Source organism: Herpailurus yagouaroundi, unplaced genomic scaffold, assembly GCF_014898765.1.
Source record: "Herpailurus yagouaroundi ecotype Mexico unplaced genomic scaffold, PumYag 141, whole genome shotgun sequence".
Taxonomy (NCBI): domain Eukaryota; kingdom Metazoa; phylum Chordata; class Mammalia; order Carnivora; family Felidae; genus Herpailurus; species Herpailurus yagouaroundi.
This window is the reverse complement of record NW_024412396.1, coordinates 13,889,949-13,914,929: the sequence shown is the minus strand read 5'-3', so window position 1 is coordinate 13,914,929 and position 24,981 is coordinate 13,889,949. Positions and strand designations below refer to the sequence as shown.

At 40.1% G+C, this 24,981-nt stretch overlaps 2 protein-coding genes and 1 long non-coding RNA gene across 13 annotated transcripts in view; 1 reads left to right on the top strand and 2 right to left on the bottom strand.

The window, feature by feature from the left end:
• The window catches only part of RALGAPA1 (Ral GTPase activating protein catalytic subunit alpha 1), a 278,603-nt gene extending 272,836 nt beyond the window's left edge, over positions 1-5,767 (top strand). For 6 of the 11 annotated variants that reach the window (XM_040476948.1, XM_040476949.1, XM_040476943.1 and 3 more), the window contains 3 exons: positions 2,476-2,478; positions 2,909-2,962; positions 4,418-5,767. In XM_040476948.1, the coding sequence (XP_040332882.1) occupies positions 2,476-2,478; positions 2,909-2,962; positions 4,418-4,566 (206 nt within the window). In that variant the 3' untranslated portion in view covers positions 4,567-5,767. Of the gene's footprint in view, positions 1-2,475; positions 2,479-2,697; positions 2,763-2,908; positions 2,963-4,417 lie in introns of all 11 variants that reach the window. The other 5 variants (XM_040476945.1, XM_040476956.1, XM_040476946.1 and 2 more) reach the window with 4 other exon arrangements.
• On the bottom strand, positions 434-16,641 carry LOC121031661 (uncharacterized). Its single transcript, XR_005790823.1, has 3 exons — positions 16,629-16,641; positions 10,668-10,679; positions 434-540 (listed from the first exon to the last, which is right to left on the bottom strand). It is a non-coding gene; the product is annotated as an uncharacterized LOC121031661 (long non-coding RNA).
• On the bottom strand, positions 6,791-9,724 carry INSM2 (INSM transcriptional repressor 2). Its single transcript, XM_040476957.1, has one exon. It carries the CDS (start codon positions 9,570-9,572, stop codon positions 7,908-7,910), a length of 1,665 nt encoding a protein of 554 aa, XP_040332891.1. The 5' UTR covers positions 9,573-9,724; the 3' UTR covers positions 6,791-7,907.
• Positions 16,642-24,981: the final 8,340 nt, after the last annotated feature.

The following is a 24,981-nucleotide window of genomic DNA, read 5'->3' as shown; positions in this document are numbered from 1 at the left end:
TGTTATTATTATTTATAAGTGCCAGTAGGAAAATCAGTTTCCTTCAACACAGAACATAAGCTATATATTTGTTATGTTTTTAAACCTGAAGTTATAAGCAGTCAAATGTATTTTGAACTTGAAAATTTGGCTTATGTCTTGTTGACCAAGGGGCAAATAATATTAGTCTTAAAGTCCATTAACCTTTTGTGACAATAATTACTAAATTCAGTTTCCACATAGAACATTCATTCAGATGTATAATTTTTGTAGTGAAAATAATAAAAGAATAATTCAACAATTACTGAGTGCCAGGCACTGTGCTAAGCACTATACGTGCATTCTCTCATTTAATCTTCGCAGCAGTTCTGGGGGCCTGAGGGGTGGGGGGAGTTTATCCAGAGTCACCTGATACTTGGTAAAGCCAGAATCTGACTTCATAGTCCATGATCTTAACTATTATAATTACCTGTGTAATCTAAGTATTTTCAGTCCCTTCTTGCTGTTGAAATTGCCCTACAACCTGTCATATTTACAAATTAGATATTGTTAAAGATTCTACTTTTCCACCCATTGAAAAATCTTTTTTTTTTTTTTTAATAGATTAAAGTTGCCATGGGAGAAGTATGGAGTATGGGCTTTGGAATTAGACTGATCTGGATTTAAATCCTAGTTCTGTTATTTATTATCCATATAGACTCAAGTAAATTAATCTCTTAAACCCAGTTTCTCCATCTGTAAGGAGATAAAATATGACACACTTTAGACTGACATGTTCTAAATCTTCAGTAATGGCAGTTTTTTATATCTTCATTCAAAATTAAGCCACTTTATTTGCCTGTATTTCTGTACTGTTTAATTTTAGGGGTGCCTGGCTGGCTCATTTGGTCAGGCATGTGACTCCTGATATCAGGGTTGTGAGTTCAAGCCCCGTGTTGGGCATAGAGATTACTTTAAAAAAATAAATAATGTGCTGTTTCCTTTATGACATCCAGTGGTAGTGCATACGTGCTCATCTTAATCACTAATCAACTCCTTTAACAATATTAAAGCACTAAGATTATTAGGGTAATCTGAAAACTTTAATAAGTAAGGTTATATTTTGTGGGACTACCAACATAAGAGTGGGTAAATTCTTTAATTTTCTCAAAACTAAACAGTATGTTGTGTCCTCCACATTTCAATGGTTATATTTTGTAAGTGGTAATTTTCATCAAAAATATTTCTAATCTCTGTCTCTTCCAGTCCTCATCTGTTCTGATTCAAAGTCTGTTAAATTTTACTCTTATCTGTTTAGTAGCTTTATTATATAGCTACACTTACTGTATACCTGCTGTGTGCCAGATCTTTGCATATGCAATCATTCATCCCTCACAACTTTGCAAAATAACTAGTATTTAGTATTGTCTCCATTTCACAAAAAAAGAAAACTTAGATCAGTTTACCCAAGACCCAAAAGCTAGTAACTTGCCAGACTTGGCATTTAACCTGGGCCTGTCTAACCCGTCCCCATATTCTTCCTAAAACATCACAGTGCCTCTTAGTTCAGTATTCATTGGATCTACTTTCAAAGTCAAAGTATTTTTTTTAATAACTTCAGTGGTTTTAAATGGTTATACCTGTCAGCAAGCAGTACAAAGCCATGATAAATAACAATCCACTGAGTTCCCTTTTGTAATCCGTATAGACCCCAAAGTCGTGTTCATTATAATCAGTGTACAAAGTATAAATCAATTATACCATCAAGATGAAGACAGAGTATGTACTATAAGAATATTAGAGATACAGTACATAGGACCCCATAAATACTTTTTACTTGAGGATATATTAATAGAAATGATTAAAGCAACATTCTTTATGACTCAGGTGATAGAAATCAATACTTAGGCAGAATAGGGTGTGAAATGAAGGGTACGTATTACTGTATTCTTTACATCTAAAATTGAGATCTACTGTAAATTATTTAGAGTTTGAGTATGCCTAGTATATACCACAAATATCATTTGCCAAACTGAAGAGGTACTGATAAGCTATATACCACACATGCTAAAAAGCCTGATTTGACTCTCAGTTTATTGAAGGGGGATTTCACACTGCAGGCAGTAAGGGAGACATGGAGAAATTGCTGTTTTTGAGGAAAATACCCTTTGGTTTTGGCATACTCTAAAGCAGTATTCTCCAGTAAAACTTTCTATAATGATAGAAATGTCCTATATCTGCACTGTTGATTATGGTTGCCACTAACCAGATATGGTTGCTCAACACTTGAAATGTGGCCAGTACACCAAGGACCCACATGTTTATTTTCACTTAATGTTAATTTTTAATTTTAGTGTGGCTATGCCTACCTCTTTGGACAGTACAGCTCTAGAGATTTTATGACTTAGTGATTATGATAACCTGCCATCAGTACAATGAGCACTTTAAAAGGTAGATGTTTACAGAATCTCTCATAGACTTTTTTTCTTTTCTTTTTTTCCTATTTGAACTTGTTAGTTGGTAAGTATAACATTTGAATTTACAAAGCATTGTCCATTGTTAAACATCATCACTCTAATGCATTGCATGCCCAATTTCATAATAAAAACTTGATTACTCTCTTCTCTGCTCCTCAGTTAACACCTGTAAAATTCTGCAGTGTCTCTCATATCTGTTATCTGTCTTCTCTTTTGTTTTCTCACTTCTGCTCGCTACTCCATTTCTTCATTCACAACAAAGAAAGAAATGCAGTGATAGTTCTCTTCCTCCCAAAACCTCCGCTAGAAAACATTGGCCATCTCAAGGTAAACAGCCATGGGAAGGCCTCTCATGATTGGCCGGGAATAATATGCATTACCAGAAAAGCATGAGCTACCGCTCTTCACCTTCCTTCTGCCATCCATCTGCAGTGCTTCCCTAAAAAGGGCCATGGATTCATATTCTCCTCTAGGTTTTCCAGTATGGGTCCAGTATGAACCAATTCAGATCTTCAGGAAGAGTAAAGGTGAACAGAAATATATTTCCTTCTCCTTGTGTTTTGAAGGCCAACCTCATTTCAGTTAGAAAACAAAGAATTGTTGGAGAAATTACTTTGAAAAGAAGGGCAATTGGACCTAGATTCCAAGTAGTGAGAAAATATTTCTTCCCTGATAATATGTTTGTTCTGAAGTATAATTGTAACGTTTCACCTTAAAAACACTCTGAAGTATTCTACCAAGATAGATTCTTAATAATATATCTCTGTAAGATCAGTACCCCTTATTGAACAGTTTTGTTCAATATTCATAACTTCAATTTAGGCACAAATGTTTCATTATATGGAAGTGTTAGTATGATTATTTCCACGCTTGAAATTTCTCTGAGGTGCTCCTTTGGCTAACAAATATGCCAAAAGTTTTCCTGCAGAGTGAAGAAATGTATAATAAGCCTGCAGCCTGTGTGAGGTGTTTGTGACATAAAGAAAATGTTCACATACATAAGGCCCAGAAAATCTGGATTAAAGTGTCTTAAAATATACAGAATTTTTTAATTTTTGTTCTATTTTCAGATTGTTTTATTATTTTTTTTTTGGAGGGCTTTTATTTTTAATGTAATTTCTTATTCAGAAAATATCTGAGGGCCTATAGTGTGCAAAGTTCTATAGCATTGCTGTATATTAGAGAATCATAATTCATAGAAATACGGTGCAGAGGTAAAGATACTACTTCGTAAATAACACAAAAAAATTTTCCAATTTGAATTTGTTTTTGCTTCTTTTAATGTTTGTTCATCCTACTGGCTATTTACTTGCTGTGACTGGATGGAGTAACTGCAAAAATTTAAGTTAAGGAAAACAAAAGCATTGCTTATCTCTTCTAAATGGAAGATATTTTGAGGCGTCAACTTGTCTTTTATTAAATTTCAGATAAGAGTTCTTGTCTTCCTCCTTCCCCTAGGAATTTATTTTGCCCCTTTCTAAAAGCATATTTAAATACCCAGCGTGTATAATGGTCTCATTGTGTTGAATTTCTTTTTAGAACCATTCGGTGCTGTTGTTTTCAAGTTTGAGCAGTGGATACCCTTTTCTTGGTTATACCCTGTACTTTAGAGATAGGAATTGGTCCTTCTCTCACCTGCTTCTTAAGCCCTTCCCTGCATGCTAATGATGCTTTGGATCCCTGTCCTGTCTGGCCCAAAGATTTTGCTTCCCATTGCTTTTTCTGAGGAGCTCTCTGGTTAGTCCTGGCTCTGGAAACAGTGATTGGTGCTTTCTTGCTAATATAATTACGTGAGCCACCAGATGACTGGGTTTTAAATAAAATCTTAGTAGGCTGTTCTAAAAGGCAAGTTTTGGCCTTGCTTTTTCCCCTCAAAAGAACTCATTAAGGGTTGGGATCCATGCTACAGATGAGTAGCAGATTATATCTTATGGGGTGAGAGGCCAGACGACATGTGCTAATGCTCTTAATATTTCCCACAGGCTCCTACCCAGAGATTCTATCCAGTGAAACTCCCACAGCAACGCAGGTAGACGGGGCTGACCTGGCCTCTCCAATGTCTCCTCGAACTAGCAAAAGCCGCATGTCCATGAAGCTGCGTCGATCCTCTGGCTCAGCCAATAAATCCTAAGGAGACAAGCAGCCCAGCAGTGTGATCAGCAGTAGCCACCTTAGCATGAACATAGTGTTAACCCTTTCAGGCCTTCGTGTTTGCCATAACTTGCATGTATCTTCCTGAACATTTATTTTTAAAAAACACTGGATTTAAGTAATTTGTAACTTAATAGGTTTGGACTGTTTATTCAGTTGGTTTTTCCCCCCCAATACTCTAAGCTGCCATATTTTTGGGGGGTGGAGTTTTATTCTACACCCTTTACCTTCCTAGATAATTATGTCTAAGCAGTTTCACTTTTAATTTCATGATTAACTCTGAGCCAAAATATAATTGGATAGTCTCATTATTTTATTTATCGTGCCCCATTGCAACTTTATGGCTCAGTAAATATATGATTGTTTTTTACAAATGTAAATTTTTAAATTTAAGCATTTGTAAAGTTATAGCAAAAGTTGCAAATCTTAATACACAGGATGTGTATGGATTATTTATGTTATGAAAATAAAACACTTAAAATAAATGGTTGTTTAGTATTCCAAATTCCAACTAACATAATTTTAGCATTAACTTTTTCTTCCCAAAGCGATGCCTCATTTCTTGGCTGTGCAGGTGATGCCATGATATATCTAATAACAAGAAAAATCACTGTGCTGAACTTTGATTTATGTTTAGCTTCCAAATATTTTTCTAATGTTTTGCTTTTTAAATGGTATCACTGTTAAATGCCATTTTTGAGATTGTGGCCCTGTATTATTGGCTGCTGGATCCTGGTGTATCGTTGTTCTTTACTAAGTACCAGAAAGAGGGTAACGGGGGGATGGGGAGAAAGAAAGAAAAGAAAAAACTTTTCTGATATAAATGTGTTGCTTAAATTATGTGTATTTAAAAAGGGAACATGACCCAGGAGTCTAAGTTAAATATTATATTAATACTGAACTTGCTGGTGCAAGCTGGTATACATTCCTCCCCCCCCCAGAAATACTTTCCTACAATAAATAAGCTGCTCACATTTTGTTCATATTTTGTTTTGAACGGGCATCTCCTAAGGAAATGTAGCATGACATCAGTACTAACTGCATGTGTAAATACATCATACCGGCAAACTATAAAATATAAATTATGTATCATCATTCATGTAGTATCTACAAATTTGTAACAGTGAAAGAAAAAGATATGGTATTTAATAATACAATAAAAATATTCTTATCACAATGTCTATGAGCATTGATTTGTCTTTTATATTTCTCATCTATTTGTCTTTAATATATTTTCAGACTTAATAAGTAGAACTATGTGATTGATGGAGAGATGTAAAGCATAAACCTAGGTTATCTTAGCAAATCATGAAAAATGAATTCAAGTTCTTTAGTTAGGATACACCCCAAGTTATTTCTCAGAGATTCTACCATAGTCGTTAAAAATGCAGGCAATTTTATACCTTTGTAAGGGCTGGCCAGAAATTTAACCCAATACACTTGGTTAAAGCATCAATTAAGCTTAGCCTTCTGCTTCTTTGATTTTTAAGTTTCATTTTGTTTGGTAATACACATTCAGGGAAGAAAAAAACTTGCAGACAGTTTCTAAATAACCTTTCAGAGTTCCTATGCACTTAAGTTTTTGTTTTCTTGTAAATAAAAATAGATTCCTAGGAAACTGTGGAAGACAAAATTCCTATGAAAGCTTATGTAGAAGATAAACGAGTCCCTGGGAACAAGGTTAAACAGTATAGATAGTTTCCCACAACCAAGGCAAAGAATTACAGAAAGGAAAGTCAAGGTAACTGCTTACACATTTCTATGGTGCTTTCATTTTTTAATAATGAACAGCTAATGGATTGATGAAATATAACAAAATGGAATGAAAATGCCAACTTGGAAACAGTGGAGTTAATTAGCATGGTTAACATTTTTTTCATCTTTGGATAAAACTACCAGCTTTTTTAAAGAAAAAATACTTAAAATATATTTTCTGTTGACATTTTTAGGTGGTAAAGTATCTTTAGATTTAAAGCCTTTTGGAGCTTAGTCTGTGCAAGCCATACTTCAAAGGAAATTTTTCCATTGCATTTCTGCACCATTATATGCATTTATAAAATATAATTTCTCCTGTCTGTATTCTATCTAAATGGGTCACTAAGAATCTAAAGTAGGATACTAGCTTTGGGGAGATAAGAAATGTGGCTTTGAAAAATAGGCTGTGTTCAATGAGATTCTCAGGACAAACACGGAACACAAGAAAGCACCAGCTATGTACATTTATTTGGTGGTAAGCATCTTACAAATATGGGCTATCTGTCGAGCAATACTCAGCCAGTGTCCCAAACTCTGGCTATTAGAGCATGGGTACAGAGTGTGCACTGAATATGGTTTACAAAAAGAAATTTCAGAAACAGATTGCTGCTGAAAAATGAATATTGAATGAAAAGTCATTCAGTTCCATAGTGGATTATAGATAGATAGGTATTAACATCTTCCTTAAGCTGAACATAGTTTCATATATAACACTGTATAAGATTTACAACAGAAGGATTAAACAATTTGGATGAAACCCTACTAAAACAGTCAAACTTCCAGAAATGAGTTTTATATTCCCCCCCCAAAAAAAAATCTGTTAAAGTATCTCTTCCTGAAAACACACAAAAAAGCTAAAGGTGAGAATTTGGGGGTATCTCAACCCCCTCCAAGTAAAGTAGCACCCTCTCCACCTCCAAACACTAACTTAAGAATGGACTACTAATACTTGAGAAAGAGAACGTTTACAGGGAGATCCCCATATCCCCCCAAAGCGCAAACATCCCCTTACATTTCCTGCCCACAGGCAGAGGTCTTGAGTCTTTCCCCAACCCCCTGTACGTTTGGCACCAATCACATAACTTTTAATTCACAGAATATACAATGCAAGAAATCTGACCCTATTGAGACAGAAACTACATAGGCGCCTGCAATGGCAAGAAAAAAAAAAAACAAAAAGACTACCACTTTTGGTAGTTAGAATCATTTGCAGATATTGAGACATGCACGTATTCACTACGACTTTCCATAGGAATTACAAGTCATATAGGATTCGTTAGGGTCTCCAGAATGAGGGGGGAAATCCTATTTTCGTGGGGTAAGAGAGAAGGCTTTTAAAGTGACAGTCCTTGACCGCGAATGTTTATATCATATACATACCTGCTCTAGAGAGGGATTTTACATTTCGCTGTCCGCTTCTCTGGCGGAACATTGACTACTGGGAGTTTTAGGAGAGAAAATATAGGCAGCAAAGAGGGTAAACTTGCAAATTCAAGAAATCCCCACAGAAATTCCCTTGCTCTGTTTCCTCCAAAGCCAACCGCATAATCTTCCTCATCTCTGTCCTCAACAGCCAGGCCGCAACGGCATCTGCAGCAGCAGTACCTGCCGACTTTCTGAGGGGTGGCACTTATTTATGTGCCGGGTCAGCCCCGGGGAGCTAAAAAAAGTGGACGGGCAGTGTTTGCACGAGAAAATTTGCTGAGCACTCCCGTCGGATGCCCCGCCTGGGCTTGGAGCTTCAGGGGGGGCCCCAGCCAGAGCAGGCAGGAGCAGCTCCTCGCGGACCGCGTGCCACAACCGATGCTTGTCCCTGATGTCTGCGGAAGGGAAGTGGGCCCCGCACAGCGGGCAAGCGAAGGCAAGCGGGGCACCGTGTTCAGAGCCAAAGCCCGGGGCAAGTGCACGAGCAGAGCCTGCCTCGTGAGTGCCTAGGTGCTTGCGCAGATAGGCTTGGCGACGGAACTTTTTGTGGCAATATGGGCACATGAAGATCTCGGGTCCCCCGACACCACTGGCACTGCCTGGCCCAGGCACCCGGCGCCCCAACATCCCCTCCGTATACGGGACCTGAGGCAGCGGTGGCTCGGGGTGGGACACCTGGAGGCCCGGGTGTGGGGCGCTGTCCTGGTGCTGCTCCGCCCTGGAGCTGTCCCTCGCCTGCAGGTGCTGATCCGCCGTTTGCTCTGCCCGGCTGTTCTCCTTCCCCTCCGCCAAGAAAGATGCAACAGCCCCAGAGTCTGGGGAGGCTGAGGAAGGAGGTGGCTTCCCGTCGGCTGAAGAGACTGTGGAAGCATTTGCCGCTGCGGGACGGGGCTTGTGCCAACGGCGATGGGAGGCGAGGTTCGCAGGGCAGCTGAAGACCTTGTCGCACTCAGGGCAGCGGTATTCGACGCGTACGATGCGGGAGCAGCGGTGCTGAGCCAGAGCGAAGGGGTCCGCGTACTGCTCCTTGCATAGCTGGCAGATAAACTCCCCCAGTGGCGTGCGGCTGCCCCCCAGGCCCCTGGACGGTGCTCCGGGCTCCTCCTCCTTGATCTTCAGGCCCAGAACAGGGGACGTGGTCACTTCATCTGCGAAGCTCAACTTCCTCATGGCCTTTGGCTTCTTGACTCCGGCGGCCGCGGGTCCAGACGCGCAGCCCGGAGGTGCCTTGGCACGGCGCTCGTTGCCAGCGGCCCGCTTTAGGCCTTGCAGGGTGACCGAGAGGGGCGCAGGGTCTGGATGGAACTCTGGCTCTGGGAATGGTGCCCGGAGCGGCAGCAGGAACTGCTCCCCGGAGGTCGGTGCAGCTGCTGGCGCCGCCGAGCTCGAGAAAGCAGCCACCGTGGCGGCACCCCCGGGGAAGGACTCTGCAGACACGGGTGAGCTGAGGCAGCGCTCCAGGAATGCCCGGCGCAGCTCCACGCCCGCCGGCTTGGTGGGGCTGGGGCTGGGCCCGGGGCCCTCCCTGCCATCCGCCCTCCACTCCGCAGCACCTTCCTGCCCGCCCTCCCCTGGGCTCACCCTAGCCGCCTGACAGGACGACCCCGACAGCTCGCGGGCTGACGCCTCCTCCTCCAGGGTGGGGGGTGCCACCTGCTCCGCACCTGGCTGGGGAGCACTGGAAGCCTCCTCGGGGAAGGGCGGCGCCCCCTGGGGCCCCAGCAGTGGGAAGATCCGCTCAGCTAGGCGCACTCGGTAGGAGCCCCCTGTCCGTTTAGTTCGCTTTACCAGGAAGCCCCTCGGCATGGTGGAGTCGGGAGCGCTCTGGGGGCAAGGAGTAAAGGGGGCGCCGCGGGGGCTGAAAGCGGACGAGCACCGCAGCTACCCGAGCTTCGCCACAGCCGTCATGCGTGGGCTGCCTTTATAGCTGAGATTCGGGCCGGGGGACCACCGGTAGCCTTCAGGCTGGACCGGCCAATCAGGAGTGGGAGCGGGCGCCAGGGGCGGGGTTTTCGCCTGGCTGGGCTCTCAGGGGTCCAAGAGGTTGGCTGCGGCGCGTGCCCCCACCCCACCACGCAGTGGCCTCCGCGCGGCCCCAGCAGCTGGCTTCGGGGCTGCCGCCTCCCCCTGCCGCCCACCAGCGGAAGAAGATATAAAAAGGTAAGGTCCGGAGTGTGAAGAAGCTCGGTACTCCCTGCCTCAGCTGCCTCCAAGGACCGTCCAGGGAGCCGGGCGGAGAGGCAACCGATGGGCGCCCTCCTTTCGGGCCGGGCCCCTGCTGCATCGCACCCCCGACACGCGTGGGAGTCTGAGGGAGGCCGAGTGGGGGGAAGTCGAGGGGAAGGGGCTGCGGACAGCGGGTGTCGGGAGGCGACCGAGTGGGTGTCCGCCGGGGAACGGGTTAACGTCCTCTGCCCTTATTGAGCTGATGAGAAGCTGCGACCGAGCGGCAGGCCGGCTAAATCCACCGCCCTGTGCCTACACTTGACGGCGGGAGCACGTCTGCCATCCAGTATCGATCGACACTGCGCGCGTCTGTGATACTATGAGAATTCATCTGGGAAGAAGGGCTCTCAGTGCGGGAGATCGTGCGTGCTGGCAAGCCTCTGGAGCTCAGGACGCCAGCCGGTTTCTGGACCCTGGTCCTCAGGGCTTATAAATGTCCCCTCCCCGATGGGAAAAGGAGTGGGGAGGGGAAAGTAGGATCTAATTTTCGACTGTCCTCAGATAAAGTGGTTTCTCTGTTCACACCTTCCACTTGTACTACCCAGAGACATGACTTAGTGCCTAACTGACCTGTTTAGCATGGAGTAGATTGGGTGAGAAATACTGGCAGAATCAGGATTTCATCTGCTTCCCCTTATACAAGTGATACTTTGCAAAAGGTGTGCTATGGGCCACATTTAATAGATTCTCATCCTTCACTCTGTAATGTGCCCAGCACTGTTTTAAGCACTAGAAGAGATGTAAAAGTTTGTAACACAGCTGAACTATGAAATGATTAGAAAATATGACAAATGTATAATTAAGTGCCAAAAGTCCATAATATAGATAAGTACAACGTGAGACTAGGAAGGGGAAAGAACTCAAATCTCCTTACTAAATCAAATTGGAGAAAAAGACTGAGCAATGTAGTTTTAGACTACAGATATAACAAACAGATGTAGTCATCAATAACACACATCCTCAGATCCTCTTCCTCCTAAGTGAATGAAGTGTTTTTATGTAGAGTGCATTATTTTGGGGACGCTTGGAAGCAATTATATATTTGTATCATTAACAATATTTTAGGCATTCTACTTAAGGAATCTCTAATCTTTTCACACATACACACCAAACGGAAGGAGATATTATTTACTCTCCCTTTTTTGATGAGGGGATTGATCCACAGAAGTTAGGTAAATAACTTGCAAAAGTCACCCAGAGCTCAGATTCAAACTGAGGCCTGGCTAATTCTGAAGACTTTTCCACCATACTAGTGACTTCAAACTATTTTTTTTTTTCTGGTCACATCCCACAATAAGAAATATATATTATGGTACACACATGTAACTGAAACAAAAATTTCACAAAATAATATTTAGTTTACCTAGGCATAATGCATTCTTGTATTTTCTATGCAATTATATTTTCTTTTTTGTTGATCATAGCAAACAAATTGATTTCATGACTAATGGACCCACAATACAAAAAACACCTTTATTATGGTGTTTCCCATTAAAAATCATGAAACCATACAAAATGAAATAAACTTGATACTTTATAATCAAAATTAATATTTGGAATCACTATGTAAAATATTTGGGCCCTTTTTTTTAAAATATAACTTATTGTCAAGTTAGCTTACATATAGTGAATACAGTGTGCTCTTGATTTGGGAATAGATTCCCATGATTCATCACTTACATACAACACCCAGTGCTCATCCCAACAAAATAATTGAGCCCTTTAATAGTGGTGATAAATTCAGTTTCCCAAATTGATCATTTCTGACACATCAGTTTATGACTTGTATCTTCTCTTTTCCTTTCTCCTCACGGCCCAAACATATTGTGTGGTGTTGACAATTTTATGTAAGATTTTAATACTTTAAGACAGCCCCTTTCCAAGAGGGGCTTTTCCTCAGATGTATGTAGTACTTTGTAAGAACTGCTGTAAGAATTGCAACCATATGGGGCGCCTGGGTGGCTCAGTCTGTTGGGAGTCCAACTTCGGCTCAGGTCATGATCTCCCAGTTCGTGAGTTCTAGCCCCACATCAGGCTTTGTGCTGACAGCTCAGAGCCTGGAGCCTGCTTCGGATTCTGTGTCTCCCTCTCTCTCTGACCCTCCCTGGCTCACATTCTGTCTCTGTCTCTCTCTCAAAAGTAAATAAACCCCCCCCAAAAAAAAAGAAAGAAAAAAAAAAGAAAAAACAATTGCAACCATATGACCCAGCATTTGTGCACCTAGGCAATACACAAAAAAATTGAAACCAGGCACTGAAACACATCCTTGTACACTGGTGTCCACTGTAGCATTGTTCAGAAAAGCCCAGAGATGGAAACAACCCAGTGTCCCACAATAGACAGATATATCAACAACATGGGATATACACAAATGACAGTATATTATTCAGCCATAAAAAAGAATGAGTGCTGATCCATACTACAACATGGATAAATCTTGAAAACATTATGCTAAGTGAAATGAGCCAGACACAGAAGACAAATGTAAGATTTCACTTAAACTGAAATATCTAGAATAAGCAAATTCATAGAGCTAGACTGTAGATTATTGGCTATCAGGGGTTGGGAAAATGAGAACTTACAGTATAATGGTTACAGAATTTCATTTGCAGTGATGAAAAAATTTTATTAATCAATAGTGGTAAAAATATATAGTGGTGGTAACATTGTGAATGCTGTCAATGCCACTGAATTGCATGCTTAAAATTTTTTCGTTATAGATTTTAAAAATGGGCATTTTTGTTATATATATTTTGCAATAAAAACTGTTTAGACACACACAGAACAAGTGGAAGGCAAAATCATGGCATATCAGACTGTGAAAACAATGTAAAGGACCAGGTCATGTAATCTGGACTTTATGTCATAGGACAGGCACAGAGAGGCATTTAAAGTTTTAAAGTGAGGAAGTGACATTTGCTTTTGAAAACGCAGGAGGAAAAATATCTTTGGGTAAACTTTCTGCCGGAGAGAGAAAGGGAAACAGATATAAGAGTCTCCTTCTCTCAGTCCTTCCCCTTCCGACTAACTGAGAATGTGGGTCTTTTTTCTAGAAAAACTAAAATGAAGGAAACTTAAAAAGTCTAAAGAGCAGTTATAATAGAAGAATACTTCATAGAGTGATTGGCATAGAGCTGATATTCAATACATGACCATTTGAATAAATATTGTGAGTTATTAGATGGACAGCAAATGTGTCATCCAACCATCCCTCCAGCCATCCTGTCTTCCATCTGTACATCTATTCAATCACTCATCAATTAATTGTGGTATATTCTTTCTGTGATCGTTCAGAAACACAGCGTCCAAGGAGTATCTACTCTGTTATTTTCAGGAAAACGGACTTGTCTAGGAGACGGCCAGGGCCACCTGGAGCTGTTATTATTCCTAACCACCATGTTACAGAAATTTACCCTGAAATCTCTAGTTGACCCGAAGGTCATCAACATCACCCCAGTTGCCAAAGTGTTCCCTTCTATGCTGCCTCCTACCAGCTTTGCTTCATTCCTGTGTAAGGAAGGGCAGACTGCATGCTGCTATGCTGTCCTCCTACAGCTCCTCCTGCTCCAGAGGCATTCTGACTTCCTTCCTACTCTACCCCCTTCCTGGAAATGCCTTCTCTGACCCCTCCTCTCTATCACCCCATTGTCTCAGTATCCAGAGATCATCCAACCTCCATTAGACTTTCCTGATTTTCACTGCACAAACATATCTGCTACTCTTCAAACTCGGAACACTTATCTCATATTAAGTTAGTACTATGTTATCACTATGAAACAGAGCAAGTAATAGTTAGTATACAATAATACACAGCCATTTCTCTTCTGTGTATTCAAAATAAAAGGCATTATTATTTGTTTTCACAAAAGAATTACTGTCAAGTATTTTCTAACAAATCCGATAGTTTCAGTAGTTCTCCCTCTCCACACACACCCCCTTCACCCAAAAATAATTTGATTACAACCCTTCTGCAAATCAGTGTAGCGATGTATATCAGAAGCTTTTAAAAATGTATATACCCTTTAATTCACCAATTGCTTTTTTAGTAAATCATTCAAATTCAAATTCTTTGTCCTTCTGGACAAAGCTTTACGCACAAGACTGTTTATTACCCATTATTTGTAATTATAATCAGAAACTGCCTTGAGTAAATCCTGATACAGCTATACTATAGATGAGTATGTAGCCCTAAAAATGCAATGACGTAGACAAATACATATGCCATAATGTTAAGTAAATACACCATGATGCAAAGTTGCAGGCACAATAACGAGCTCAATTATGGGAAAACAAAATGAATAAAAGAAGGCAATATGCCAAGATGTTGTTGGAGTTGCCTCTAGCTAATAGGGATTTTAAACTTCCGTTATTTTTTTTTTAAACTTTCTTGTTAAAAATTTTGTCAGTAACCATGTGTCACTCTGATAATCAGAAAAAAAAAAATAATGTGAAAGCTGCCTTGACTCCTTTCTGGTGTTAGATGTGGTATCCCGCCCCTAGGACACTGCTGGGAGAAATGACTGTGCAACATGGAAGAGTAATTGCACAATAAATTAGCCTCTCCAGAGCCACCTGTTTGAGCTCTGGCCCTAGAAAAGAGGTGACAAGTGTTTATCATGCCACAAGCCTTTCAGTTGAAAAACATTTTGGGGAAGAGATAAAGGGTTAAAAGGTAGAAAAATGGCTAAAAGTTAGGGAAGAGAAAGAATTTAAATGAATACTCTCCACTTAAGTATAAACTTAAGTAAAAGGGGCGCCTGGGTGGCTCAATAGGTTGAGCGTCCGACTTCGGCTCAGGTCACAATCTCGCATTCATGGGCTTGAGCCCCACATCAGGCTCTGAGCTCATTACTCAGAGCCTGGAGCCTGCTTCAGATTCTGTGTCTCCGTCTCTCCTTGCCCCTCCCCTGCTCATGCTCTGTCTGTCTCTCTCAACAAATGAACAAACATTTTTTAAAAATTAAATTTAAGTGAATCCTTCAAGATCTGAACACTTTCTCCATTTTTCACTTAGAAATTATGATGAAGAGGGCAGTCCCTAGCAAGATTGTGAAATCTTTGATTTATATCTTTTTTTTAATGTTTGTTTATTTTTGAGAGAGAGTGATAGCTCAAGTGGGGGAGGGGCAGAGAAAGAGGGAGACACAGAACCTGAAGCTGGCTCCAGGCTCTGAGCTGTCAGCACAAGAGCCCCATGCGGGGCTCGAACCCACGAACCGTGAGATCATGACCTGAGCTGAAGTCAAATGCTTAACCGACTGAGCCACCCAGGAGCCCCTACATCTTTCTCTCTTGACAATGATATCTTTTCTCCCTTTTTAACACTTAGGACCTTTATCTGCTCTGTTATAATTTGATAAAAACCCATAAACAATGAATTGTCTCTCAAGCTATTTGCATTTTAAGCTATTTCTAATTGTGGAATAAATTACTTGGATTTAAATTCAGAAATTTTGAGACAATATTAATAGGGATTTTTTTTTTTTTTTGGAAGAGAGAGACTGCTTTCCCTGAAATCGTAGTGTGTATAAGACAAACTCAAATGACTACTTTTTCGTCACTTGAATATCAGAAGGATTACTCAGAAGGAACTTTATTCCTTCTATTTCTCTGCTTCCTTACCTTCATGCAGACATGCTCCTATAAAAGGTTAACATTCTGGCATCTACTAGAGGCCTATTCTCCCCCAAGAACTTGGAAGTCAAACAGTCTCTCACAAGGTTCAAACAAGAGTCTTGATTTCCTCTCCTAAACATTATCCTCATCTTGGTAAATGGCACCTCCATTCAATTAGCTGCCTAAACGAAAACCCAGAAACTTTTGGTTCAAACTAAACACCCCATATTCAATCCACTGGCAATCCTTATCTGCTCTACCTTCAAAACATTTCCTGAATCTGCACATTCTTAGATTCTCTACCACTGCCCTCTCTTTGGTCTCTCTGCATCCACCCTTATTCCACCGTAATGTTTTCTTCATTCAGCAGGAAGATGGATTCTATTAGAATGTAAATCTGATCATCTCACTTTTTGCTTAAAATCTTCACTCTTTTGCTCAAAACCCCGCCATATTTAGAATAAAATCCAGAGCTCTGATTGGGCCCTGGCTGTTCTTAAACCACATCTCCCACCACCCTCTTCCTCATCCATTCTGTTCCATACACATTGGTCTCCTTATTAACCTCAAATATGACAAGCACACTATCACTTCAAGGCTGTTTATTCTGCCAGAATGTTCTTTCTTTAGATATGCTCATGATTTGTTACTCACTTCATTCAGGTTTTTACTTAAAAAATACCAGAAAGATCTTCGCTGACTACCCTAAAAGATAGCAGCCTATATCCGCCATTACCCTTCATCATTTTCCCCCCCTTTACTTAGCTTTCTTTCTCTTCATAGCACTTCTCACACTGTCACCATATTACATATTTATTTGTTTATTTGTTAATAATCTGCTATCCCCCAGAAAGCTACAAGGCCCAGGAGGACAGGTTCTTTGTTTTGTTAACAGCTGTATATCTAGTATCTAGAACAATGCCTGGCATATATGTAAATAAATTGATGACTAAAGTAATGAGCCACTGGATTCAAAAAGGCATCACTGTTTTTTATTACTACAACCTACAGACCAAGAACCTACTTTTCCTGAACACGGAGGAGGGAAGATAAAGTCATAAGCAGCTTGATTCTAGGCATTTGGGAATCTTGATGCAGAAAAAATGAGAGAAATTAAAAGGTCTTCTTTGCATCTTAACCCCGTGGAAGGTCTTTTCTTCCCCACCTCAGTCACCTGACCTAGGGTTTAGATGACTCCTGTTCCCTTCCTCTGAAGCCCTGCTCCTACAGGGAAAATAATCCCTTGTTCATAACCAGAGTTTCTACTATCTTAAGCCATTCCGTGCCCAGGAAACTAGAAGAATGAAAACAGAAAGAAGCTTGTCAGCTAGATGGGAAGACAAGACTTGCAAGATAAGGGTACATGTGTCTGGCATGGTGCATGGAGGGTGGGATCCAGGTTATTAAGGGGTTCAATCTAGGAGCTTTAAAGGGAGAGGACATAGTGTAATAGTCAAGGGCGCAGGCTGTCAAGTGAGAGGGTCTTGAGTTCAATTCCAGTTCTACTACTAGTTGTTCAATCTTAAACAAGTATCTATAGGCCTTACTATAGCCTCAGTCTCCTCATCACAAAATGGGAAGAGTAGTAGTTATCTTAGAGTGCTTTATTACATATTGTTAGGTATATAAAATGCTTAGCACCATGCATGGCACGGAGTGAGCTCTAAATGAACAGAAGGCATTATTACTATTATCTAAGTGTCTGAGGTGAAGGAAAACTAGTGATACTAATGGCAACTCTCAATTCTATGGAAATGATAGAATAATCTCTATGACTGGCTTACATTTTATACTCAATTATGATACAAGACAGCATGGATTATGCATAGCATTTAGTACACTCAAAATTAATTTTGTTTCATATGGTTAAAAAAAATTCACAAAAACATATAAAACACAGAAGACCATGCAGTTTAAAGGATTACGCCCATGATTTGGAGTCAGGCCTGAGTTTGAATCCTGACTCTGCCACTTACTTGCTATCTGCCTAGGATAGGTTACTTACCCTCTGTGGCCCCAGTTTCTTGCCACAGAGACATCACAACATAATATTCTCCATAAGTGAGGTATCTGTCTGTTGTTTCTTGTGGTAAGGGGCTATGGTAGGAAGGGGAAGAGCTGAGGCTAGAAAGATAAATTGGGGCCAGATTCCAAACATTATATACCACACTACATTGAGTGTGGGTATGATTCAGAGAAAGCCAGTGGTTTTTCCTAAAGCATTTAAATTATATAATCAAGTAATTGTTTTGGAAAAATCACACTAATGGCTGTGTTGCAGGAAAGCTCTGGGGTTGCAGTAAAGATGTGAGAAAGAAGGTTAAGGACAGCTGGGCTGAGATGGATGTAAGGGGTTCAGCCGGATTTTTTTTTTTTTAGTATAATTGACACACAATCAGCCAGAGTATTAAAATAGTTGAGGAAAAAAAAATGATGTGACCCTAATAATTCAAATACTGAATAGATTTAAATAATCGATTGAAGATCCATATTACACTATCTCTGTGAGTGTTTTTCTCCCTATGGTAAGCAGTGAAACAGATACACATTCTGAAAACTCGAAAGTGGGAGGAACACACAACTTGACTTTCACCTGGTTGTAAAAGCCTTCCTTTTGAAATTGGGATTCGGGGCGCCTGGGTGGTGCAGTCGGTTGAGCGTCCAACTTCAGCCAGGTCACGATCTCGTGATCCGTGAGTTCGAGCCCCGCGTCGGGCTCTGGGCTGATGGCTCAGAGCCTGGAGCCTGTTTCCGATTCTGTGTCTCCCTCTCTCTCTGCCCCTCCCCTGTTCATGCTCTGTCTCTCTCTGTCCCAAAAATAAATAAACGTTGAAAAAAATTAAAAAAAAAAAAAAAGAAATTGGGATTCACTTCAGACACTGCAAGCAATTGGCAGAGTGAACTTGAGCTACAGGAAAAGGATTTTCAATGGCATAAGAAGCCATAATGGAGAGGCATTTTAATTTCTGTTATGCTGCGTATATGATAGTTCTTCTCCCTTGGACATCCCCACATTCCTAACCACCAGCACTAGCCATCTTCTAAGATAACTCTCTCTCATCAAACTATATTAGCCAATGCTTTGGCTCAATATATAACTCTCTTCTACTGTAGACACTTAAGTTTTGTCAATGCCACACAAAGACACCTTCTTCCTAATTTTTAGAGATTCTGTAAGAATATTTTCCTCCTTACTTCCAGTCTCAAGCTTGACTCTTTTCTGGAGCTAGTTCATTGCTCATAAATTTGAGCACTGTCATTTACTGAGGAGGAGACCTTAGGAAATTTACTTAATCCCTAGGAGTCTCAGTTCTTCATCTCTTTTTTTTTTTTTAAGCATTTTTTTTACCTTTTTTAAAGTTTATTTATTACAGAGAGAGTGTGTGAAAGAGAGAAAGAAAGAAAGAGAGAGAGTGCGCAAGCATAAGCAGGGGAGGGACAGAGAGAGAAGGAGACAGAGAGAAGCCCAAGCAGGCTTTGCACTGTCAGTGCAGAGCCCAATTGCAGGGCTCAAACTCAAGAGCCATGAGATCATGACCTGAGCTGAAACCAAGAGCCAGACACTTAACCAACTGAGCCACCCAGGCACCCCAGTTCTTCATCTCTTAAGTAGACTTACCAATACCTACATCATAGAATGAGAATTAAATTGAATGAGATAAACTAATATCCTCTCCACAACTGCCTCACGCTAGTGTTCAATATCAGTATAGTATATCTACTTGGTGCTGCTTATAAACTCATAAGGGTAGAGACTATCTACTCAGCTTTTCACTATACAGAATAATGTGAATGCCTGTTCTAAATGAATGTTCTGGAATAATTATGAAGATCATCCACCTAGCTGGGGGGTAAGTCTTATTAATCTTTATATATTTAGATTTAATAAATTCCATTCAAATGCTTAAAAAGAATGTGTATCTTGAAGTTGTACATAACAAGTGTTAAATATGTATATATTTACGTAAATATATAAACATGCCCCCCCAATATATATATGGTAATTATATTATTTCTTTTTGTAGTCTCTGAATTTTTGCTCTATATATTTTGAGACTTGGTCATAGGTACATATGAATTAAAAGCAATATCTGTTAGGAGTGCCTGGGTGGCTCAGTTGGTTATGGATCCGACTTCAGCTCAGGTCATGATCTCGCAGTTTGTGAGTTCAAGGCCCATGTCAGGCTCTGTGCTGACAGCTCAGAGCCTGAAGCCTGCCTCAGGTGCTCTGTGCCCCTCACCTGCTCACTCTCTCTCTTTTTCTCCCTCTGTCTTTCTGACACACACAAGTAAATAAACATTTTTGAAAAATTTTTAAAGCAGTATCTGTTTAATTGAATGTTTCATCAGTATAAAGTATCTCTCTTATAAACATTAAAAAAATTTTTTTAATGGGGGTGGTGGCACCTGGGTAGCTCAGTCAGTTAAGCATCTGACATCAGCTCAGGTCATGATCCTGCGGTTCGTGAGTTCAAGCCCCAAGTTGGGCTCTGTGCCGACAGCTCAGAGCCTGGAGCCTGCTTTGGATTCTGTGTCTCCCTCTCTCTCTGTCCCTCCCCCACTCACACTCTGTCTCTCTGTCTCTCAAAAATGAATAAACGTTAAAAAAATTGTTTTAAATAAAGTATCTCTCTTATCCATAGTAATGTTTTCTGACTGAAATCTTTTGTCTGATGATTTCCTCTACACATGTCAGCTATTTTTTCGTTGGTGCTTGTAAGTTATGCATTTTCCTTTTAATTTCAGCATTCATCATTATGTTTTAAATGTGTCTCTTGTTTAACAACACTTTTGTTTTTTAACCAATCTTTAACTTTTAACTGGAGCATTTAGTACTCTCACATTTGTGTAATTGCTACTATATTTGGAATTAAATCTAACCACCTTCAAAAATAATTTCTGGGATGCCTGGCTGACTCAGTCAGCAGAGTATGAGACTCTTGATCTCAGGGTCCCGAGTTTGAGCCTGACATGAGGCACAGAGATTACTTTAAAAAAAAAAGTGTGGGGCGCCTGGGTGGCACAGTCGGTTAAGCGTCCGACTTCAGCCAGGTCACGATCTCGCGGTCCGTGAGTTCGAGCCCCGCATCGGGCTCTGGGCTGATGGCTCAGAGCCTGGAGCCTGTTTCCGATTCTGTGTCTCCCTCTCTCTCTGCCCCTCCCCCGTTCATGCTCTGTCTCTGTCTGTCCTATAAATAAATAAACGTTGAAAAAAAAAGTGTTTTCCATTTATCCAATCTGACATTTTTTTCTCTTTTAGATTTCTGATTTTTATGTATCATTCTCCCTCTTTACCAGTTTAAAATTATACCCTTTTTTTGTGTTCTTTTATTAATTTAAAATTACATCAGAAATACTTTTAATTTATCAGTTTTTTTAATTAAAAAAATTTTTATTTGAGAGAGAATGTGTGAGTGGGGGAGAGGGGGGCAGACAGAGAGAGACAATCTTTTTTTTTTTTTATTTATTTATTTTTGAGACACAGAGAGAGACATGAGTGGGGAGGGGCAGAGAGAGAGAGGGAGACACAGAATCCAAAGCAGCTCCAGGCTCTGAGCTGTCAGCACAGAGCCCGACGCGGGGCTCGAACTCATGAGCTGTGAGATCATGACCTGAGCTGACGTCGGATGCTCAGCTGACTGAGCCACCCAGGCGCCCCCAGACAGAGAGAATCCTAAGCAGGCTCCACACTTGGTGCAGAACCTAACAAGGGGCTTGATCCCTCAACCCTGAGCTGAAATCAAGAGTCAGACGCCCAGTGGACTGAGCCACGCACCCCATCAAAGTGTATTTTTGATAATATAAGGAAGCTAGAGCACTTTAAATGCATTTATACTTTTTTGATATATGCTGTTATTGTGTATTTTAACTTTCTTTTTTTTTTTTTTTTTTTTTTTTTTAATATTTGGGACAGAGAGAGACAGAGCATGAACTGGGGAGGGGCAGAGAGAGAGGGAGACACAGAATCAGAAACAGGCTCCAGGTTCTGAGCCATCAGCCCAGAGCCTGACGCGGGGCTTGAACTCACGGACCGCGAGAACGTGACCTGGCTGAAGTCGGACGCTTAACCAACTGCGCCACCCAGGCGCCCCTAACTTTCTATTTTTAAAAATCCACAGGAAATTATCATTGTTTTATACAGCTGATATTCATTAGATTTACACATTTTCCACTTTCTGTGCTCTTAATTCTTTTTGTATTTCAGACTTTCCATGTGAGCTCATATTCCTCCTGCCTAGAATACATGTTTTGAAATTTCCTCCACTGTAGATTTTCTAGGAGCAGATAAACTAGCTCCAGTGTGTCTGGAATGTCCTTATTTTACCTACTAGAGAACTCTAGGTTATTTTCTTACAGCACATTCAAAACAATATTCCACTGTCTTCTGCTTCCCATTTTTACAAGTGAAAAGTTAGGTGGTGGTATATTGTTTTATTTTAATGTGTTTAGGTATTGTTTTCTATTCATTTATCATGCTTTCAGTTCATAAGACTTCTTAAAATTAGTGCCCTGTAGTCTTTTGTCAGTTTGGAAATTCCTCAGCATTTAACTCTTTAAATAATTGCTTCATCTCATTCTTTCTTTTCCTTCTAGAATTCTAATACTATGCTAGACATCTTTACTATATCTCCTGTGTCTTTTACCCTCTCATATAAATCCCCCCTCTTTTTTTTCTTTTGCTTCTCCATGCTGCATTCTGGAACATTCTCCCGATATATGTTGAGGTTCACTAAGTCTTCAGGTATAGTTTAGTCTACACTTAAAATCTTATTGGGTTTTAAATTTTTACACATTTCACTTATAAATTTACAAAAATAAATCTATAAAATTTTATTTATAAATTTTATTTAAAATGAAGCCACAATATTTAAAATATTTTGAATCACAATAAAATTATATTTGGTTCTTTTTTGAAATTCAAACTTGTGATGTTACTTTTTGTGGCTTCCTGTTCTCCATAAATATTGTCAAGCTGGTCTTTTATATCTTTCAACATCACCATCATAATTATTTTTTAGTTTTGTTTTTTAGCCTATGCCTCATAATTCCAATATTTAAAGTCTTTGTCAGTCTGTTTTTTGTTGTCTGTTGTCTCTGCTAATTCTTGCTTAGTTTCCTTGTGTACCTGATTGTCTTTGAAAATATGAACATTGCATTTAAAAAAAAATTTTTATAGAAATGATTTAGCCTATGATGAAGGTATCTTATTTAAGAGAGGACTTGGGGGCATCTGGGTGGCTCAGTCGGTTAAGCATCCGACTTCAGCTCAGGTCATGACCGTACAGTTTGTGAGTTCAAGCCCTGCGTCAGGTTCTGTGCTGACAGCTCGGAGCCTGGAGCCTCCTTCGGATTCTGTGTCTCCTCCTCTCTCTGCCTCTCCCCCACTTGTGCTCTGTCTCTGTCTCTCAAAAATAAATAAATGTAAAAAGAAAAATTAGAAAAAAAAGAGAGGACTTGTATTCTTTGCTTCTGCCGAGCACCTGGAGGCACCACTAATCCAGAATTATTGCAACCTAAGTTCAAGGTTTGAGATTCACTGAGCCAGGCTGAATACAATCAGTAAATATTCAAGGGCTTTGGGGTCCCAGTATCTGTGGGGCAGGATTTCCCATTAGACTTCTAATTGTGTACACAGTTTTGCTAGCTAGCCCCCTTACATTGCATGTCTATCAAGATGAAGATTCTGATTTTTACCAATTGACAATTCCTTCAGGGCAGAACAGCTTCCACATTTGGATTCCCATTTTCCTTTACCTCTCGTCTGGTAATTCCATACTATCTTTTCATAGCCTTGTATGTTTTAAGAATATTTTTAAGACCCAGATATTTTACTTCAATCTAATTGAAGATTAGATTTGGAGAATCAATCTAATTTAGCCTAACACTACCAGAACTATGAAGTCAGACTAACATTTTAAACATTTTTGACAAATAATGAGAAACTGTCCTTCAGAAAGTTTGTGCCAATTTATACTTCTGTCAATAGGTTTAAGAATGGCACTTTCCATTCTCCTTTGACTATGTTCTTCACTTGTAAGAAGGTGTATTTGTCAGTAAGGTAAATGAAAAATATTGTTTTATTAAAATAAATATGTACTTAATTACTAATGAAGTTTAACATCTTGTAATCTGTTTGTTTAAATTGTATTTCACCTTTATAATTTAACCTATTCAAATTTTGTTATTTTTCTTGGATCCTTTGGCTATCATAAATCTGGTACCCATCTAGGAAAGCTGTATCGGTTGTTAAAATATTGAAATATTTCCATATCAATTAGCAAATAGCCATTCCTTTTCAAATGATCTCCACTTGACTCCCCTAGTCCCTCCTGCCTCTCCCAATCACTACCTATCTCCCCATTATCTATCAAGTAAAGAGTCAATATCTAACATACCAGAGGTCTTCAGGGTCCTGCTCTAGTCCTATGGCCAAAGTCAGTTCTGACTGGTTAGTAGTCATTTCACAAATACTGTTAAGTATTTTCATGTAACCCATGTGCATATATATTGAAAGTATTTTTCCCATTTGACAATAAGAGTTTAAAACACAGCATACTGTGTTATTTTTCCTTCCATATCTTTTCCATAACTTTTCTTTAAAATTAGTTGCTGTTTCTCTTGAAATTATTACCACTAGTATAGCTATTTTCCTTTAAATTATCTTTCAGTGCTTAAAAATCTATAGAGAAATTTAGGGGCGCCTGGGTGGCGCGGTCGGTTGAGCGTCCGACTTCGGCCAGGTCACGATCTTGTGGTCCTGGAGTTCGAGCCCCGCGTCGGGCTCTGGGCTGATGGCTCAGAGCCTGGAGCCTGTTTCCGATTCTGTGTCTCCCTCTCTCTCTGCCCCTCCCCCGTTCATGCTCTGTCTCTCTCTATCCCAAAAATAAATAAATAAACGTTGAAAAAAAAATTAAAAAAAAATCTATAGAGAAATTTAGAAGATGTTCATTGAATTTTACTGTGTTCTGGAAACCCATCAAACATATGGTTATCCATTTTAATGCCTTTGGCAGATATCACAAATTCCAATTTTTTAAATGACAGTAGAAGCCCAAATAAATTAATAATTCATTTTGGACAAGTAGTAAAGTATCCTGGGCTAATTTTTATTTATGATATATTACCTACTGAAGAAGGAGTAAACTAATTTTTGTGGACTAAATTGTTTCATACTTGCCTACAATATTGATCTATAAAGATACCAGCTCTTTTATGGTCTTCTGCCAAATATATCAACTAGATATTATGATCTATTTTTTATGATTACTGTGTTTTAAATCTGATAACCACACCATTGCATTGTTATCCAGGCAACATCTTCCCAGCATTTCAATTATCTTAATCTCATGCAGACCCACATCAAAAGCTTTTA

Bases quoted from the DNA above. Each gene is read 5' to 3' on its own strand.
- INSM2 (XM_040476957.1), bottom strand. From the start codon at position 9,572: ATGCCGAGGGGCTTCCTGGTAAAGCGAACTAAACGGACAGGGGGCTCC.